The following is a 21,343-nucleotide window of genomic DNA, read 5'->3' as shown; positions in this document are numbered from 1 at the left end:
TGTCACCGTTACTTTTTAATCTTTACATGGAACTAGCAGTTAATGATGTTAAAGAACAATTTAGATTCGGAGTAACAGTAAAAGGTGAAAAGATAAAGATGCTACGATTTGCTGATGATATAGTAATTCTAGCCGAGAGTAAAAAGGATTTAGAAGAAACAATTAACGGCATAGATGAAGTCCTACGCAAGAACTATCGCATGAAAATAAACAAGAACAAAACAAAAGTAATGAAATGTAGTAGAAATAGCAAAGATGGACCACTGAATGTGAAAGTAGGAGGAGAAAAGATTATGGAGGTAGAAGAATTTTGTTATTTGGGAAGTAGAATTACTAAAGATGGACGAAGCAGGAGCGATATAAAATGCCGAATAGCACAAGCTAAACGAGCCTTCAGTAAGAAATATAATTTGTTTACATCAAAAATTAATTTAAATGTCAGGAAAAGATTTTTGAAAGTGTATGTTTGGAGTGTCGCTTTATATGGAAGTGAAACTTGGACGATCGGAGTATCTGAGAAGAAAAGATTAGAAGCTTTTGAAATGTGGTGCTATAGGAGAATGTTAAAAATCAGATGGGTTGATAAAGTGACAAATGAAGAGGTACTGCGGCAAATAGATGAAGAAAGAAGCATTTGGAAAAATATAGTTAAAAGAAGAGACAGACTTATAGGCCACATACTAAGGCATCCTGGAATAGTCGCTTTAATATTGAAAGGACAGGTAGAAGGGGGAAAATTGTGTAGGCAGGCCACGTTTGGAATATGTAAAACAAATTGTTAGGGATGTAGGATTTAGAGGGTATACTGAAATGAAACGACTAGCACTAGATAGGGAATCTTGGAGAGCTGCATCAAACCAGCCAAATGACTGAAGACAAAAAAAAAATTGTATAATTTGAATTAGTTTATTTTTACATGTAATTAATAATTTAAATTTACATTTTGCTGTATTAATCAAGTCATAAGAATAAAATTTTTATACACTTAAGATTAAACTTGACTTCCCTATTTTGTAAAAAACTAAACATTGTTTTTTTTTCTTTCTGATTTTAGCAGTTAGTACCAAATTAGAAAGAAACAACAACCAATAATAACTCACTAAATCTTAACTGTTTTCTAGTATTTTAGTGCAGTATTTCTGTCTGTTTTTAATTTATTTTTTTAAACATTTTGTCTAATTTTAAATTTTGGTAAGCCTACTACAAGTACGCTGTCCGTATGAAAAAAAAAACCCTTTCCAAGAAATCCAAAGATGAATATCCAACGATTTATAATAATATGAGAAAGAATACACAGAAACAAAGGAACTATTAAACGTGAGCTAAGGCTGTAATGAATGTGAATTTTTTTATGTAAGTTTTCCAATTAATCTCCTTGAATTTTCGCATAAAATATACTTCGAATATCAGAATAACATCGGCCAAATTGTGCTATAATAATCTAATACTAAACCTTGATAACAATAAAAATATATATATATTCAAATTGTTTATATAGCTTATATATTTTTCCATTTAAAAAATCATTCATTTATATTATCTGGAAAAACTAGTAACGGGATCATTATAAGAAGTTACTCGACAATAAAATAAGCATCATCGTGCTTATAAAATAAGCATCATCGGTTTAAAATATAAAACAAAAACCGGGTTTAAATCCTGGTAGTCTTTTTCGTATGCTACCATATTTCATATATATAATCTAATTTCAAAATACCCCCAAAGAATCGTTATATTTCATAATATAGAAGTTCGTTAAATGAAAATTTGATTGTAAATAAAAATTTTTGTATTCCGATATAGATGGTATTAAAATTGGAGACTGATGCTATTAAATTGTTAACTAACATTATTGTACATAATATATGATTAACTGAATAATGTGTATTGAAAACGAGAGATTTTTATGTAAAATTAGAAGTGTTATTCAATATTTTATCATTAAGGTTAACGTTAGCTTTTTATTGATTTTTCTTCTTTTTTTCTGATGAAAATGTTATTTTTTATATTTTATCTTATTTGTTTTTATCGATATTTCTTATCTTTTTTTGTGTATTTTAATGCGACCCACATTCATGATTAGTTTCATAAGCTTTAATTCATAGTTTTTCATAGTTTCATAACCTTTTCTTTATAAATATTCGCATATTTTTTTCAGTAGTTTTTTTTAAGATAATATGGTATTACACCTCGTTTATTAATGTATGATGTTAAATAATGTCCGCTTGCGTAGTTATTATCGATTTCTAGTGTAAAAAGTAAATTATGATTTGTGAATAGTGATTTTGGTAATGTAATCGGTTATTTTAATGGAATTGGGGCTGCTTAACTTAGATCAGCTGTTTTTTTTTTACATAGTTTAATTTTACCAGATGCTGCTCATCGTTAGATAGTGCTCATAATTTTATGAGTTAGCTAGTCCGATAAATCCCGCTCCTTTGAGTTCTTAGCTCGACCACTCGATTCGACGTGCTGACATGCGGTTCTCATTGGGTAGCTAGAAGGGAGCGAGTGAGAGGTGAATGCCTTGGTAGGTGATCTTTATCGAGTTAAGCAGTGGTTCCCAAACGTTTCCGAGTCGCGCGGCGTCCTTTTTCAATTAAAATATTTCCTTGGCGCCCTACCCTAAGTAAAAGTATGACTACTCATAAGTAAGAGGTAAAAATAAATAAAACTCCTGTATTTCATTATTTTTAATTTTTTTACTTTATTAACGTTAAATTAATAATTATAAATATCGTGGTTCAATTAATTATGAAGCTTTTACAATATATCGCGGCGACCCTGCGAAGAGGCCGTGACCCCCTCCGGGGCGTCACAGCGCACAGTTTGGGAATCACTGGGTTAAGGTATGGTAACCCCGACGGAAGGGTTTTTGGTGTTCCAGGTCGAGGGTTGTACGGTATGGTGTTACCCTGTCTGTATTAAAAATTATTTCTCACTCATAATCCTAAAGACAAGTTCGGAAGTAGCAGAAATCCAGATAGGAAATGTCCACCTGGTTGGTCTAGTGGTGAACGTGTCCGCAAATCAGCTGATTTTGAAGTCGAGAGTTTCAACGTTCAAAAGGCAGTTACTTTTATACGGATTTGAGTAGTAGAACCTGTGTTCTTTGGTGGTTTGGGTTTCAATTAACCACACATGTCAGCAATGGTCGACCTGAGACTGTACAAGACTACACTTCACTTACACTCATACATATCATCCTCATTCATCCTCTGAAGTAATATCCGACAGTGATTCCCGGAGGCCAAACAGGAAAAAATGTCTTGGTTAGAACTGTTTATTTACTTCGGTGCGTTTAACCTAAATGAAATCAATTACATATTGTTATATGTGATGGTCCGAGTTGATGATACGCACGTTCTATGGCAAGCTTAATAATTAAGAAGAATTTTATAGGTTGACGAAAGGCCATTGTACTTATCATACATCAAAGTGATACAAGATAAAATTGTGGACGCACCTTCAAATTGAATCTTTTAATATTCCTGGAAGTATTTATAGATGTATCAACATATAAATCAACCATCTTCTATCTTCATTAAACCAAACATTACAACGCATAAAAATTAATCTAAAAATGATATTTATTTATCTATTCATAATTAATGAATGTCATCACTATGTCAGAAATTACAAGAATAAATGGCTCTGCTATGTTGCTTGCGGCGTGGTGTAATGTAGTAATATATATATTTCATTGCCATTCATTAATTATCACTTCTCGTAATATTGTATTCATTGGGTGTATTGTATATTTATTGTATTGTTTAGTTGACAGTCAGTCAAGTAAGTAATATTAATACGTCTGTGCCTCTGCTGTATCCGTGAACTGTTGACGCATTGTTATTCATTTGCTTGAATGATTCTTGTTGCATCTGTAAACTTTGATAATAATTATTGTTTTACAGCCATCTGGCAATTTTGTTTTGATACATTATTAACATGGAAGTACTAAAATTTAACGTCTTCATTTATTTCGCAGGATTTGTACTAGCTGCTTTCGTGTTTCTATTTTTTATCTTTAATTTTGTTTTTACGAAGATGATACTTACGTTATACCTGTAATTATTGTTATTGTTGTATGAGTATTATAGTTTACGTTACGCAGAAACAAGTTGTCTTAGGAATAAACGAATCCACGAATTTAATCCCCAGTTACGGTATGAATTCTTTTTTATTTACACTGAAACATTGAAGCATGTGGTTTAACGAGACTAGCACGCTACGTATGTATTTTCATTGTTAAATTTAACAATTTGTATAAAGAGTTTGAACAAAGGTTAAGTTTTCAATTGATAACGAGTGAAAATTTCGATCGTCTGTTAATAATAAATACACTATCTTTCAAGAAAAGTCACATAAATTGATACGTACTAGGTCTGGATTTGATTCTGCGTTTACATGAAGCGACTGCACTTCTTAAATATTCTTAAAAAATTATTTTGTTAAGTAAAGTCTTATAAAAGACATTGTAGTTGTATTCCCGGAAAACAGGGGAAATTGTGCATGATGTTTTGTAATCACTACAGGAACGCCGGAACAAAATTGTTAATACAGTATAAAACTAATTTTTTTCTATCAACTAGTTTGTGAGATATAGTTGTTTTTGATGACAAATTATGTTTATCGTGACCCATATTGCTCGGTTGTCTAGAAGTAAACAAACCAAAAAATATTAAATCAATCAGTAATACAATATCTATTTAGTTAAAGAATTTTAATTTAATTTTAGAAAGTTTTATAAACGTAATAATTGTTGAAGGTGTCCGTCCGTTTCTTAGGTAAATGTTTAAGCTTGTAGAAGTCTCTGAGCAGGTTTAAAAATAACTTATCATTTATAGCTTCTGTCATTTTTTCAATAGTACATTTTATGTTTGTTTTCAATTCTTCAATGGTATGAGGGTTTTTTACCCACAGTACTTTTCAAAAGTCCTCAGAGAAAAAAATTGATAATATGAGTTTAAGATACCTGAGGTCAAAAAAAAAAAATGTTGAAATAGGACGGTCAGAAGAAAACTTTACGGTTTTGGTTGTTGTTATCATGTTCTGCAAGTTCTTGAACTTTTTGTTACTTTTTAATAACAGTCATAATTTTAAGCGTTTTGTAGAAATTGTGAGAATTTACGCAACTTTTCTAATTTAATTTCAACAACTTCGGATGTAAGCAGTCAAAGCGAAAATTATCTTCTATCCCTTTATTTTTGTGAAACCGATCTAGCAAATGTTGTGTGTTCGATTTATTCGGCACACGCTTGTCAGGAAAAATATTCCGAAATAATTCTTGCATCTGCATGTAAGATTTTTTTTGTGATTATGCTCTGAAATAAAAACTAGTTTACTCTTCTAAAAATTCATATTAAATCTAAACAGAACAAAAATTTCACGTAACAGGTTCGGCTGACTGACTAAAATATTTCACGTTAAGCAGTAAATTCAGTTTATCAACGGCACAACTATAGTATTTACATATCCGTGCCGCTAAAAGGATTTTTTTTAACAATTCTGGGTTGTGTGGTCTTAGTATAATGTGTTGCTTGTTTGTCGAGTTTACATGCTTTCATTTTCCTGCAATTCTTAGATTTAGTTCTGTAAATTATCTGGAATGACTGATTTGTAACATTTTTTTACTAAATAAATAATATATCTGATTTTATTACTTCTATACTACAAAAGCATATGTTATCATGGAAATCATCCTTGTATTAGGTAGATTTCATAAAAACTACCTATTGTAATAGGTACCATCATTCGACTTATCTTAAATATGTTTTAGACTCCAAAACCACCTTCAATTCAAAAGTTTATATATACATTTATATATTTCACTTTCTGTATATATATATTTCACGTTCTTATTAAGTAAAATATCGGATTCGTTTAAAGTTTCTACTATTCTTTGGATAAGGGCCTAAAACTAATCTAAGTAAAGTTTTTTGATATCACCTACTATTAGCTTGAAAATTGAAATAAATCTGTGGTTTAACTCTTAACTTTCTCGTTCTACTTGACTCGAAAAACTTACAACTTTTTCTGGTCGAATTATAAGCTTTACTTAGATAGAGCTGAATCTCTTTAATGCCACTGTCAACTGGAATATTAAAATCCATTGATATTGGAATCAATTAGGTATAGTCAGATATTAGCTAGTTCCTTTCCTCTGCAGAATCATGCACAACTGTAATTATCAATTAATTTATCTAAGCTGAAGTGTAATTTGACAAGATATATTCAACCTAATTAAACAATAAAAACCTAGGATCCTCATGTCTGTTTATGGCTATGGATATGACTATAATTGCAGTAATTTTATCTTGAAATAAATTTTTAAATAATTCATTGAACGTCGAGCTTTTATTTATTATAATTAAATTATCGTATGTTTTTTCCTTCTTATACCGAAGTTATGTTCGAGATGGATTACATTAAAATCGATTTATTATCGGCTCGTTTTGTCTTGTCACGTCCTCTTTATAACAACTAACTGATAATGTTGCTATACAAGTATAACTTGGTTAGCAAACTTCACCTTTAAACTTTATAAAAATCAATACAATATTTTTCTTCTTGAAGGACGTTTACTCCTGACTGTGTCTGTTGGAAAAGTAGTACGGTTAAGACTTTATTATTGATTATATTTCATTGAAAAATAATTTTATATGTTTTAAAATTTTGTGATAATATTAATTTTTACTCGTATTTAATTGATTTGTATTCATCGACTTATAATTTAAAGATAAAATACTTCAAATTTTGGCAATTTTCATTCTGATTGATGGACATAATTGATAAACGGTGAGTGTGTGTCGGTTTTAATTTTTTCTTTGCTGATAGAGGCCGGTCTGCCGATAAAATGTTGCACAGCCTATCAGATCGTTGGCGCCAGTCTGCTGCTGTATGAGAGACATCGTCTTCGTGCTAGTTCAACAGCAGGGTGCTAATTGAAGTTGACTAGACTGTATAGTATTTTCGTAGTCTTTTTTTTAATAGTGATTTACATAAGAGCTGTTTTTCTTTCGAACGAGAATTTTCCAACGAGTTGAATAAGATTAATTTGTTAAAAATAATGTTTTTTTAAAAATTATAATTTAATAGACGTCTTTATGTTAATATCTACATCTAATTCTTTAATTATATGTATACGTTATTTATATGTATTCAGTATGTATTATTTTATTATTAAATAGTATAGAGCATTTTATTCGTATTAGCTTATTAGAAGATTAGTTACGAAAGGATTAACTGACTTACTATATTCAGTTCTTAGTTTTGTAATAATATTGAAAAATATCTGCTGTTCATCGAGCTACAAATAACACAGCTATGTTATATAAAAATTGCTAAATGAGCTTTATCTTTAATAATACAGTAATTTTGTATGCTGTACCGCTAAATAAAACTATCTTATTACTTTTTAGAGGATATGAAAATTGTATAATTTTATTCAAAACAGTTTCTGAACAAAATATTTAATGAACTTAAAAACCAAGTTTATGTTAAAAATTCTTGAATGTAAGCGGTTTAAAAAGGGTAGTTAAATCATTAGTAAAAGAGTTTAAAAAAATAATAAAAGAATATCTATTATAATTTTGTAATGTAATGGTCTGGGAAGTACTATTAGAAATTTTTTTTTTAAATCTGTTGTTCTAGCTTCTCATAAAAATTCAGATCATAACTTCGTTAATTAACGCTGTTTATAATTAATTACCTTAGTTTAAACCATTATTGTAAAGATTCTGTGCAACAGCTAATCAATTTAAATTACGCAACAATAGTTATCATTCAGTTTTTTATTTTTGCATTTTATCTTTAATTTTAGTTTTAATTGTTGTTTATATTTATTTTTTTTTCTTGTAAAATTAGAATAATTTTCTATTGAATTTTACTTTCATTATTTCAAAATAATTGAACACTTTTTTATTATTCACTTACCACATGTTGAGTTATTAAACAATTCTATAATTTAAGTAAGGAAACGGTAAAAAAGTTCACGCTTCAAGATAAATTTCATTTTTTTAAAATTAAGATTCACATAATTTACATTTATTTATTAGTATAGAATGATTTTTATTCAATTGTGTTCGTAATTCTGAGCTAAAAAATATATAATCGATACAAACATTAATGTCGAATGAAAAAATAAAATAAAATTCAACCCTTTAAAAGATTCTTGTTAATTTATACGAAGTTGAGATTGTAAAAAGAAAATTAATATAATTTATTTATTTTGTAAATAAGTAAATTTATTATTATTTTTTTTTTACATGTAAAAAGAAAAATAAATTTAATCGAAAAAAGTTTTCTCAAATGAAGTAGATGTATAATAGTACATATAGGCTAGAGTACTAGTTTTTTTTTAATAGAATAATGTTAAAATAATGGTTTAAATAATGTGGATGGCTTGTTATGAAATTATCACAATAACCGGTATTTTATACTTTTATGATTATAATTGAACTTTTTTTGAAACTTAAATTTGGAGTTTTGGTTAGGTCTCAATAGTATAAGGTTTTTCTGTATAACATTTAATAAATAAATAAATCTAATTATGAGCATCGTTAACTATAAATATTTTAGGGGATTATTAGAGATCAAATTAAAACCTTATTAAATTAGTCCATGACGTTTATTATCTATTATGTAGCTCGTTTATTTTCCGTACACTTGATATCTTGGGAATAGCCATTCCAGTTTTAAGAATTATATTCTAGTCTGGTGACCAGCAAACGTTTTGGTTATGGAACCTAACACATCATCACACGTAATGAACGTAACAAGTTACATTATATTTCTTTATTAATTTTTTTATGATTACAACTATATTTGATTACTTGTACCAAAAATCTAATCGATCTTTCTACCCAGTACTTTTTTCGGGTAAGTACTGTTACATTTTAATAATTTAGATTTCATTCACATCGGTTTGTGATATTCGTGTACATTCTATTAAGCGACACTTATAAACGTTTGACAAAATTGAAAGCTTTCAACAGTATGTTACTTCTCGTCCATTTTTGGAATAAAATTAAAGATATTGTTTAAGCTGATGTAATCGCGTTTAAAATAAAAGATGTAATAATCTGCTCTAATGAACGTGAACGCATTTTCGTGTGATTCAGCAGATTATACAATTATTAATTTTTAATTTATGTGTAGTTCTCTTTAAACCACTTGTCATCGTCTTTTTATTTTGTAATTTTGTGTAAAAGAAATAAATTGTTATTACTAATTTGTTTCAACTTTATTACATGACGTTTTTCACCGTGCTTTGGTGTCTGATTTCTTGTTACTTTTATTTGAGTGTGTCATGTTTATCGTTAGAAGATATGTTGATAGTCTTTTATTACCTGTAAATTAAATACTTTTTAAAGTGTGAAATTTTGCAGTTGGTTATTAAGTAATGTATAAAAAAATGTTGAGAAGTCTCAGTAATCTAATAGTAGTTGTTAACAAATTTCACAGAAACATTAAGTGGCTTAGTAATAGAATTTTTTAGACTCCTTATAAACTGAAACATTTTTGTTCATTTATTATACTCCTATCGACCTTATATTTGAATTAAGAATATCAAAATATTAACGTTTTGTCGAATTTAGTGTTAATTTATTTTCAGCGTAACCTCCATTATTCGTAAATGTGGTGGCATCATGTACATTGTCACAATGGCGAATTACTGGTTGATTTTATGATCGATTACTTCAATGTCTTTTCTTTTATTTTTTCTACTTCATTCATTCATTGATTAATTAGATTTCAGTTAGTTGCTAAATACAATTTAATCACTTGAAATATTGTATATATTTGTTCACTTAAATATTTATTCCGGTACACAAAGTGAACTGAAGGTTTGCTCCTGTCTTGTCAACCGATCTGCCGGCTGGCTTAGGCGGGGCGGGCAAGAGGGGTTTATTGTTCTGTCTAACCCATTCGTTCTCAAAATGGGCGATAACGCCCCCTTGTGGGCACTGGTGACTTTCAGGGGGAGGTGATAGAAGGTCCACAGAAAATTGGTGGTGTTCAGTCGGGCTAGGAAGGCGATGCCTGATTAAAAAAGGCAAAAATAATGTTTTCGTGATATTTCAAACTAAAATTAAATGCCTACTGTAGTAGTAAAAAATATTAAAGGGACACTTATATTTTGTGATGAAAAATGATTGTATTTAAACTACTTTAACTTTGCAACCAAACAGCCTTGAGGGACGAATAAAAAAAATTAAAGCTTGAAGCTTTTGACAGTATATTACAAATTTCAAAAATCATCAAATTAAACAAAAAAGATTAGTGAGAAGAAAAGTTTAAAAAATTTGAAAGTTTTTCTTCATGTTTGATCAAGCGCATGGGGGAAACGAATTTTTTCAGTAAACTACAATAAAATCGTTAAAAAATTTAAGACTATAGGTTTAATTAATTTTTTTGTGTCTACGATTTTTCCGAACCTAAATATTCCACTTTAAAGATAAAAGGCTTCTTTTATCTTTAATGCTGCATATCTCCCAATTTAAGCAACATATTGATACAAATAAATGTGGAAATTAAAGGGTTTTGATCGAGCTGATCTAGCTTTAATGACAAATTGTGAGCTCTGTAATATAACGTTGCAGTTTTTGGCTTTTATTTGTTTTTGCCGAGGTATTGAAATCATTAAAGATTGAGATTGCAACATGTATCACCCACTCTCAGCTTAATAACTTTGTAACATGATCATTTTACAGCCTCAATCATTAAAGATTTCAATACTCTGTACAAAATGAACAAAATTCAAAGTCTGTAACGTTACATTAAATACCTTACAATTTGTCATTAAAACTAGATCAAAACCCTTTAATTGCTGATTTTCAAATGGTAAGTTTAAAATTTTGGGGAGAGCTAGAAAATTTTTGATTCTCAATGTGGGCGAAAACGTTTGAGAATCAATGGTCTAACCAGATGGCATCACTGTGCTTTGCACATGGTTATTGACTTCAGTAAAAATTATCTACTGAAACCGTTATTCTTGTACATATATATATATACACACACACGAGGTCTGTAAATAAAGTAATGAGACTGGTTCAGAAAAACTTTTTATTTACACTCCAATTATACATGAACTCTATCACTTCCGAAATAGTTCCCTTGGGAAGCCATGCAATGCTTCAAACGGGTTTTCCACTCTTCATAGCAGTGTTGGAACTCAGAAAGTGGAATATCCTTTAGATGGTCGGTTACATTTTTAAAAATGTTTTCTACTGTTCCAAAATGGTGTCCTTTGAAGTGTATTTTTAAAATCGGGAACAGGAAAAAGTCTCAGGGACTCAAGTCAAGTGAATAAGGTGGTTGAGGAACTACAGAAATGTTTTTCTTTGCCAAAATCTCATTGATTGAGAGTGCAGTGTGACATGATGCATTGTCATGATGCAGCATCCAGTTGTCTTTGATGGCTGGTCTCATGCGGGCAACTCTTTTCCGCAGTCTTTCAAGAATTTCTCGGTATACATATTGATTTACAGTCTGTCCTGTTGGCAAAAACTTCTTATGAACAATGTCATTACCAGCGCAGAAAAAAATTAGTATGGTTTTGATTTTTGATTTGCTCATTTTTGCTTTTTTTTGGGACGTGGTGAGTTTGAAGTGTGCCACGCCCTGCTCTGGCGTTTTGTTTCTAAGTCGTACTCAAATATCCAAGATAGTAATAACATTTTTTAGAAAATAAGGATCAGTTTCAATTCGCCCTAGAAAATCGCGGAACACTTACACCCTGTTGTTTTTCTGTTCAAAAGTGAGGTTTTTTGAGGCCAATTTTGCACAGACTTTTTTCATGTCCAATTCGTTTGTCAAAATTTGAAGGACTGTGGTACGGTTCAAATTCAATTGTTCTGCAATCATTCTAACAATTAATCGCCGGTCGTACCGTATCAAGTCTCTGATCCGCCCAACATTGTCGTCAATGTTGGGCGCCATTTACGTTAACTGATTTCCGCTCATCTGAAAATGCTTTAAACCACCTAAAAACTTGGGCTCGTGACAGAGCGTCATCTCCATACGCCCTTTGCAGTTTTGAAAAAGTTTCATTTGCATTCTCACCCAGTTCAACACAAAATTAAATTGCACAACCTTGCTCATAGTTAGTATCACTCATTTTTGAAACGCACAACAAAAACTCGTTTCACGAAAAGTTTGTTTACCTCTCACGTGGCAACAATAAACTAAAAATATTTATACCTTATATAAATCAGCTGTTCATATAACCATATGTTTACTAGTAACTTTACAATGTTGCCACTTTGGCTGCCAAAAAAAAAACTAGTTTCATTATTTTATTTATGGACCTCGTATATATAAATATTGGGAGAGATCTGGAGGTTCTACTTAACCGGATAAAAGGTTTTTCATTATTATTTCAATGATTATGCAGGAATCTTGTGGTAAAAAATACTGCCTCCGAAAATATAGGCATAATTTATTTAGTAGTTTTTGTTTATTGTTTTCGTCCTAAATTATAAAGCTCATTCTTATTTATACGGCTTACCATTAAAAAAATTTAACGATTCAATTTATAAAAACATATGAAAAGTGATTTATCTTCAATGAAGTGATTAAAAAAAGATTATTAATTATATAATATATTATAAGCGAATTAAATAATATAAAAACGTACATATAGAGTTATATACGTTTATTTGGTACTTTAGTTTTTTTAATAGTTTATTTTTAGGTTAGCAGATATTCAGTTTTTATTTTCCTACTTTTATTTGTACGATTTCTCTTTCGGTCAAGTACAATAAAGTATTGATTGTAATCTTACTTGTGGGAAAGTTTTTTTTTTATAATTATATCTGCTGCAAAATTTTGTTATACATTTTATTACATACGAAACTTGAAAATAAAATAAGGTAAAGAATGTCGCAAATCTAAAAACATTTTTTGAATTTCCCGTGAGAAAAAAGAGAACATTTTAAAAATTGATGGTACTATATATGTTTATAACTTCCCGCTTAAAAATCGACATCTGTTATAAAACTTTTAATTGTGTTTGACTACCTGTTCAAAAGAGGTTCAATAATAAAGTGACTGACTCGTTTTGTAGTATTAAAATGCATAAAAGTATTGACCGATATTTTTCATTATTGAGAGGTATTTTTTTTTAGTTTTCATGCTTTGAATGTTACAAGTTTTATTCTCATACAATATATTTTTTTTAAAAAAGGTTTTATTTGGTAGTTTGATTATTATTTTTCGTTTTATTACTTCTTTATTCTGTATATTTAAACTGTATAATATCTGTCGAGAGGCATTCGTAAACAACGCCCAGCAAAAACTGCTAAAAGATAAATTGATGAAAATTTGTGTACACATTCTTACGGTGTAAGTGTACACTAAGAAAAGATTCCTAGTTTAAAGTATTAAAATGGAGTAACAATGCAATTTACTATTTTTTAAAAAATTTTCTTTAAAAAATGTAGATATCAACTTGATTGTTGGTGTGTGTAATCTTCATGTGAATATATAAAAACTAATTTCTAGGATTTTTGAAATTCAACCATGAAAGGGGTGAAGAAAGATGAAAAGATTTTGAACAATGATTGCAAATTTTCCCCATTTCAGACTATACTAAATGAGATATGGGTTTGTAAATACTCTTCAGATAAATATCTAAAAATCATTTTTGCCCGGTTTTATTTTTTAAGGGGTGCGACGGTGTTCAGCGCAGCGGTTAAACCAACACAGCCACTGCCACTGCCACTGTTATTGTATGCGCGACGCGACTTGCTGTAACTGCACCTACCTCAAAAAAGAATTGACCGCGACGAGATACGCAAGTAAACATATAGATGCGCGAATCCGTGTACTAGGATGTTGGTGTGTGTGTATATATATATATATTATATATACATAATTTTAAGATGTACGAGCGTTACAAAAAGAAAAAAATAATTTAAAAAATGAATAATTACGATTATATAATTTTTAACATAATATCTTGTTAAAAATTAGCAAGAATAGATTAAAATAAAACATTCTCGAGGATTCAGCAAAGTACAACAATGAAGAACAAAATTCATCATTTTATTCTAACACTTCCTCACCTATTTTGTAAGAGTAAAATCTCTCTTTTATTTTATTATTATTATTATAAAATAATCCTTTACAGTCCACTCCGAGACTGAGTTATTTTATTACCATACTTAATAAGATATAGTATTTACTTCAACAGTAGTTTTATTCCTGTACAGTGTTGACTAAATTTTTGTTTACTGCGAGAATTTCTTTAATTATTATAAAAGTAAGGTTTACTTTTTCGTAGGTCTTCACCGCCGTTACCCATCGGGTTGGCCTATTGGTGAAGTGTCTTCCCAAATCAGCTGATGTGGAAGTCGAGAGTTCCAGCATTCAAGTTCTGCTAAAGGCAGTTACTTTTATTTTATACGGATTTGAATACTAGATCGTGGATACCGGTGTTCTTTGGTGGTTGGGTTTTAATAAACCACACGTCACATGAATGGTCGAACTGAGACTGTACAAGACTACACTTCATTTACACTCATACATATCATCCTCTGAAGTATTAGCTGAACGGTAATTACCGGAGGATAAACAGGAAAACGAAAGAAAAGGTGTTCACCGCCATAAAAATTATCAGATCAAAATTTTAAAAGAAATCAACCAGCAATAATATATACTTTTTTAAGTTTAATGCAGTAAAAAAATCTTTGTAGCCTCTGGTAATTTTTTTTCTTAAAAGACGAGATTGTTTTTATTTCTTTATAAACATTTTTACTAATTTAGAACCGAAAGTTTTGGAATGTGAAATCCATAACATTGCGAAGGGACTTTCTTTCTGTTAACACATATAATATTGGAAAGAAATTAATTCTTCTGTTTACCTATTAAATATATTGGTTCATATATCCTACTAAAACCCACGATATTATATTATAGGAGAGGTTATCTTTAAAGTAAGGACCGTTTCTTTGTAAAAAAAATTATAAACATTTTTTTATTTCTCTTAAACTACATACCTTATACTACTTCTCTATATGATCGCCATATGAATTAAGACATTTATCGTAGCGATACCTCAGTTTCAATATACCCTCGTCGTATTCTCCTGCCGCCAGTCCATTTAGCCACTGATTAACAACATTTTTAAGTTCGTCACCCGCGAATTGAGTACCACCCAAACATTCTATAAATTTCCCAAACAAATGGTAATCAGAAGTAGCTAAGTTCGAACTATGTGGTGGGTAATCGTAGATTTCCCATCCAGATGTTCTTAGTAAATCATCTGTCGGACCCGCAATATGTGGACGTGCATTATCGTGCAGCAGGCCGACGCCGTTTTTGAATGGCGCGCCATAACTTACGTAGAGTTTCGCTGTAGGCTTCTGCATTTATACGTGGCATGAAATCAATCAGCAATATTCCAAACCGATCCCAAAAGACTGTGGTCATCAGTTTGCGTCCAGATGGCTGTGACTTGACCTTTGTCGGTCTGGTTGTGATTGAAGATTACGCCATTCACGTAACTGCCGTTTTCTGTTTGGCATGTTGTACGAAATCCATGTTTCATCACCGGTAAAAATTGAATTCTAATCACTTTTTTCTGTGCATCAAAAATTCCAAAGCAGATTCCATTCTGATTTTTTTGTGACGTTCCGTTAAGACGTACGGCACCCGACGTGCACAAACCTTTCTGAAGCATGAACGATGTGACTGATAACCTCTTGAAACAGTGGGAAAAAGAAGAGTCAGGTCAGAAATCGTTGGGCGACGATCTTTTTTGATTTCATCATCGACGCGTTTCAACAAGTCCTCGGTGATTATCGAGGGCCTCCCCGAACGTTTTTCATCATTCATATTAACTCTGTTATTTCTAAACCTTTCACACCATTTTCGGACGTCTTTTTCATTCATTACATTATTACCGTACACAGCAACCACTTGCCTATGAATTTCAGCCGGCTTAACATTTTGATGGTTTAAAAAACGTATGACTCCACGTATTTCACAGTCGGCGACAACATCGATTTTCCTATTCATTTTATAACGTAATAACACACGTAATCAAAATACTACAATGCGACAACTTACAGACAACAATGCTGTGTGTACATTACTGGCGTTCCATGAGCAACACAGGTTCGCCAACCTGAAAGAGAGAAATTTCCCAGAGGTCTTTATTTTAGAGATATCCCTCATATTTTATATATATTGACGATTTTTTTTTAATATATTAATTCACCACAGAAGCGCAAATCTTGTAGAGAATATGGAAATGAAAATTTTGTAGCGTATGAAAAATGTAATGCTCGACTGAAATTTCCACCCGGGACTTCATGATAAAAGGCCGAGACGCTACCACTCCGTCACGGAGATCGGTAGAAACGATTATTTTTATTTGGGTGGATTCCAAAATGTCATGAACGGATATCAAAAATGGAATATTTATACAAACACACACGCGCGCACACACACAACACACACACACACACACACACATAAAAATATATACAGGGAAAGAGAGAGCGCGTGTGAGAAGGAGGAATGAATTTGCCAGTATGAATTAATGCTTTGAATACCAGATCGTGGATACCGGTGTTCTTTGGTGGTTGGATTTCAATTAACCACACATCTCAGGAACGATGGAACTGAGACAGTACAAGACTACACTCATACATGTCATCCTCTGAATTAATACCTGAACGGTAATTCCCGGAGGGTAAACAGGAAAACAGAGAGTATGAATTAATGCGATTATTCTATATGTTGTTTATTTTTTCACAATACGTCTGATAATTAACAGGTTAATAGATGTAAGTGTAAAAAATGAAGTCTGCAATAAGGCGGTTTCATTAATAAAATGATTCAATTAAATTTAACCAAGAAACTATAGGTTGGCCAGTTATGGACATTACACCCTCTCTTTCTTTCTCTCTCTCTGTTTATTATTATTATTATTATTATTATTTTATTAATTTTTTTAGGTTATTTTCCCATCGATTTAATTTCTTTTTCGACCTACACTTTTTTAATATGGAAAATTAAATATCCAAAGGTTTTAATTAAATTGAAGTTGTTTGTATCTATATTGTTATTCTAGAGTTGTTTTTAATATGAGTTTTACTTTCGTAGAATTATAATTATTAGAATAAAAGAAAAGGTCACTTGATATTAAGTCGTTTAATGTGGGAAGTAATAATCTAAGCGTATGAATTGTTGCAATAACATTTTATATTACATAGATCGTCATAAAGAATAAATAGTAAGCGATTTGTTCGTGTAACTTAAATTTGTATTTATCAAAAGCTACTTTTTCGAATTATTTACGGTTCTTGTAACTGCTGACATTATTGCGCCCACAGTATTTAATTTTTTTTTATTTATGCATTATTATTAATTATTTTTTACTGTATTTGATTTACGCGTAATTTGTTTAACCTTGTAATCATATCCGTTATGGTATGGTACAAATTTGCAAGCATTTTTCAGAGGCTTTCCTGTTATAATTCGGCTTGTTTCTTTTGTCTTACATCTATTTTTGAGAATTTCAGTCGTTGCAAGTTTCAGTTGCCTCAACGAAAGGAAGAGGTATGGGCATTTTATGCTAATGTTGTTGACCTATCTTAAGCCGGTTTACACATGATACGCTGTGCTAAACTATGTAGTAACAGAGATTGAATGTTTCATATACATTGCAACTATACCGTGTTGTTTTAATAGGTTAAAAATTAAGAACATAATCTTAAATTATGGGTTACTTACCGTTCTGAATTCTGTACACTTAACTGTCTGGTACAAAAAAAAATCAAATAGCTATTTTCAACCGACTTGAAAGGAGCGAGAAGTCCCCATCAAATATTTTAGAGTTACCAATTATGTCTTTAATTTGTTGGATTTTTTTTTATTCTTAAAAATGAATTTGTAAGTTTCATCAAAATATGTCTCCTCATTCTTTTAACTTAGTTACAGGAAATGGATAGGCAGAATTTCGGAAAAATAATTGTCACATTTATACTAAGAGAAGTATCTGAAATGAAATCAGGGAACAAAAAATACCATACGTACAGTTAAATATTTTATTTTAAATGTAATCATATTGAATTTATATAAATTTTAATCTATTTCCGTAAACAAAGTCTGCAAGATATATTAAAGATTATCTAAATTTAGGTTTTAATAGACTTATTCCATTTTAATTATCAAACTTATTTTAAAGTTTTACTTAAAGGCATAATTTAATACAGTATGCTTACGTCTGTTTTATGTTTTATGAAGTATACATTCCCTTTCCCACTGTCTGGTTTTACGTGCGCATTTATGTGTATTCGCGCTAGCCCATAGTTTTTATTAGTATGTTTTCAGTATATAAACGATAGGTTATACAATACTTTAAATGATTAGAAAGTATTAGTCAGAACGCTTTCCCTTACGCTCACTTCCAGATAGTAATTTAATAATTATAATTTAACTAATAATATCTTACTTGTGCAGTTGAAACACTTGATGTCCGTAGTCGTTTGCTTTTAGTGAAATGGAATTATCAGTTTTCATTTATTAAATTATTTATGCTGACAGTTCTGCGAAGAAATAATGTATAATTCATTGTATATATGAATTAATTATTTATATTTATGTCATTAATTATAATCGGACGCTGTCAATGTATACACATAATTAATTGGTTTTATTAGTGTGTAACTGACAATATACAAGTAAATAAATGTTAAAACAGATTATTTCCGCTTTGAGTAATTGCAATTAATTTCACTGCATGTAATTTACAGTTAAATAAATTTAAAAAAACTGAAACCGAAAAATATTTGTAATGATTCCAAAAAGTCAAATTGACGATTATTCACGAAATTTACCGATCGGAAACTGAAATGGATTTCATATGGAAACTTTATCGGTTAAGTAAAATCGTAAGATATTTTAAGCCTATTTCAACCACTTGTGAAGCTACAGCTTACGGACACGACAATATGCAGTAAATTCAATTCAAAAAATTTTTGATAAATGTTATTAAGTTCATTTTGCAACTTTTATCTTTCTGTTCGACGATTTCTTTTGGGAACAAGTTCCCGTAATCAGTATGATTATACTAAATCCATTATAGCATCTAGGTAAAATACTAAAACATACGTATTACACTGTTTCACATACAATATGGTTGTAAAAGTTAGCGCTGGCAGATTTATGGAAGCATCTTTATGGGGATTGCGCATGATAATCTACTCAAAACAAATTTCATAATTAAAAATCTGATGTGGACACCGAATGTCTTCCTTGTACGCTTATTAAATTGCATATACACATTTAAAAAAAAGTACATAATATTTTATTTCAGTAATAACTTCTGATTTTTTTAAATTGTTATTATTGAATTATTATTTATTGTAATTTTTTTTTACAATCGGAGGTTAATAATTATTAATAAATCAATATATTTAAATTATATAAAAAAAAGTTAAAAAGAAAAGGAAATGAAGTCGGATTCGAACCAATGTACCTCCTCCTTGTAAGATCCAAATATTTCATTAATTAAAATTTTTATTTTGACTCTGAAACCAATGCAAATAAGTACTACTTATGATATATCGTTGAAATCTCTCAATTAAATTTATTACTGGAGATAAAAAAAGTCTAAAATTCAAATTCTTTGGATTTTCTTTTTTTTGGACATTTTTGGTCAAGTCGAATCAAAGATGCACAAGTAGATGTCTCAGCAGTCTTAAATTCAAAATTTCAACATTCTGCGGTTATTCTTTTTTGAGTTATGCGAGATACATACGTACGTACAGACGTCACGCCGAAACTAGTGAAAATTGATTCAGGGATGGTGAAAATGGATATTTCCGTTGAAATCTGAAGACAGAAATTTTTCGTGATTACAATACTTCCTTTACTCGGTACAAGGAAATACGAGGTATATCTCTAAAATAAAGACCGCTGGGAAATTTCCCTCCATAAGGTTGGCGAACTATATGCCCACGTTAGTAGTATGCACATTGCATTGTTGTCTATAAGTTGTTGCGTTGTAGTATCTTTGATTACGTGTGAGTTATTACTTTATAAAATCGATGTTGTAGCCGACTGTGAAATAGGTGGAATCATACGTTTTTTAAAAACATTATGCCGGCTGAAATTCATAGGCAATTGGTTGCTGTGTACGGTGTTAATGTAATGAATGAAAAAGACGTCCGAGAATGGTGTGAAAGGTCTAGAAATAACAGAATTAATGTGCATGATGGACATTCGTAGAGGCCCTCTATAGTCACCGAGGACTTGTTGAAACGCGTCGATGATGAAATAAAAAAAGATCGTCGCTAAACAAGTTCCGACCTGGCCCTTCTTTTTCCTGATGTTTCAAGAACTACTATCGGTCGCATTGTTCATGACCATTTAGGCTGCAGAAATGTATGTGCACATCGGGTGCCGTACGTCTTAATGGAACGTCACAAAAAAATTCGAATGGGATCTGCTTTGCAATTTTTGATCCGCTACACAGAAAAAGGTGATTAGCTCCTAAATTCAATTGTTACCGGAGAAGAAACATGAATTTCGTATTATACCCCAAAAGAGAAAACGGCAGTCAAGTGAATGGCCTCATTCTCAATCACTAACCAGACCAACAAAGATCAAGTCACAGCCATTTGTATGCAAACTGATAGCCACAATCTTTTGGGGTCGGTCTGGCATACTGCTGATTGATTTCATTCTACGTGGAACGACTATAGATGCAGAGGCCTACTACGAAACTACGTAAGTTACGGCGTGCCATTCAAAATCGGCGACGTTGGCGGCTGACCGACGGCATCGTCTTATTTCACGATAATGCACGTCCACATGTTGCGGGTCCGATACGTGATTTACTATGGGAAATTTACGATCACCCACCATATAGTTCGAACTTAGCTCTTCCTGATTACCATTTGATTGGGAAATTGAATGAATTTTTGATTGGTAAGCAATTCGCGGATGACGATGAACTTATAAATGCTGTTAATCAGTGGCAAAATGGACTGGCAGCAGAAGAATACGAGGATATATTGAAGCTGGTGTATCGCTACGATAAATGTCTTAATTCATGTGGCGATTGTATAGAGAAGTAGTATAAGGTATGTAGTTTAAGAGAAATAAAAAAATATTTATAAATTTTTCGGAATAAATTTTTTTTTTCAATGAAACGGTTTTTACTTTAGTGATAATCTCTCGTAAAAATGAGTTTAAACTCATGAGCTATCGGATTACCTTCTCAAACTCGTTCGTGTTATTATCTTTGTATAGTTTTGTTTTAAATTTTTTCAATCGTGTAGTGTGGTACGTTGCAGTTCTATAAGTTTATTAGGTTTTGAGGAAT

General features: G+C 30.8%; 1 protein-coding gene across 2 annotated transcripts in view; it reads left to right on the top strand.

Annotated features, from left to right (window-relative positions):
* The window catches only part of mtgo (miles to go), a 570,373-nt gene that overhangs the window by 48,141 nt on the left and 500,889 nt on the right, over window positions 1-21,343 (top strand). Inside the window, exon 1 of one of the 2 annotated variants that reach the window (XM_075356872.1) lies at window positions 4,060-4,166. The exons of the other annotated variant lie outside the window; for it this stretch is intronic. Within the exon in view, the coding sequence (XP_075212987.1) occupies window positions 4,088-4,166 (79 nt within the window). The 5' untranslated portion in view covers window positions 4,060-4,087. Of the gene's footprint in view, window positions 1-4,059; window positions 4,167-21,343 lie in introns of those variants that run through there. 2 annotated transcript variants of the gene reach the window in all.

This window comes from Lycorma delicatula, chromosome 2 (genome assembly GCF_047948215.1).
Source record: "Lycorma delicatula isolate Av1 chromosome 2, ASM4794821v1, whole genome shotgun sequence".
NCBI lineage: Eukaryota > Metazoa > Arthropoda > Insecta > Hemiptera > Fulgoridae > Lycorma > Lycorma delicatula.
This window is presented reverse-complemented; position numbering and strand designations above follow the sequence as displayed.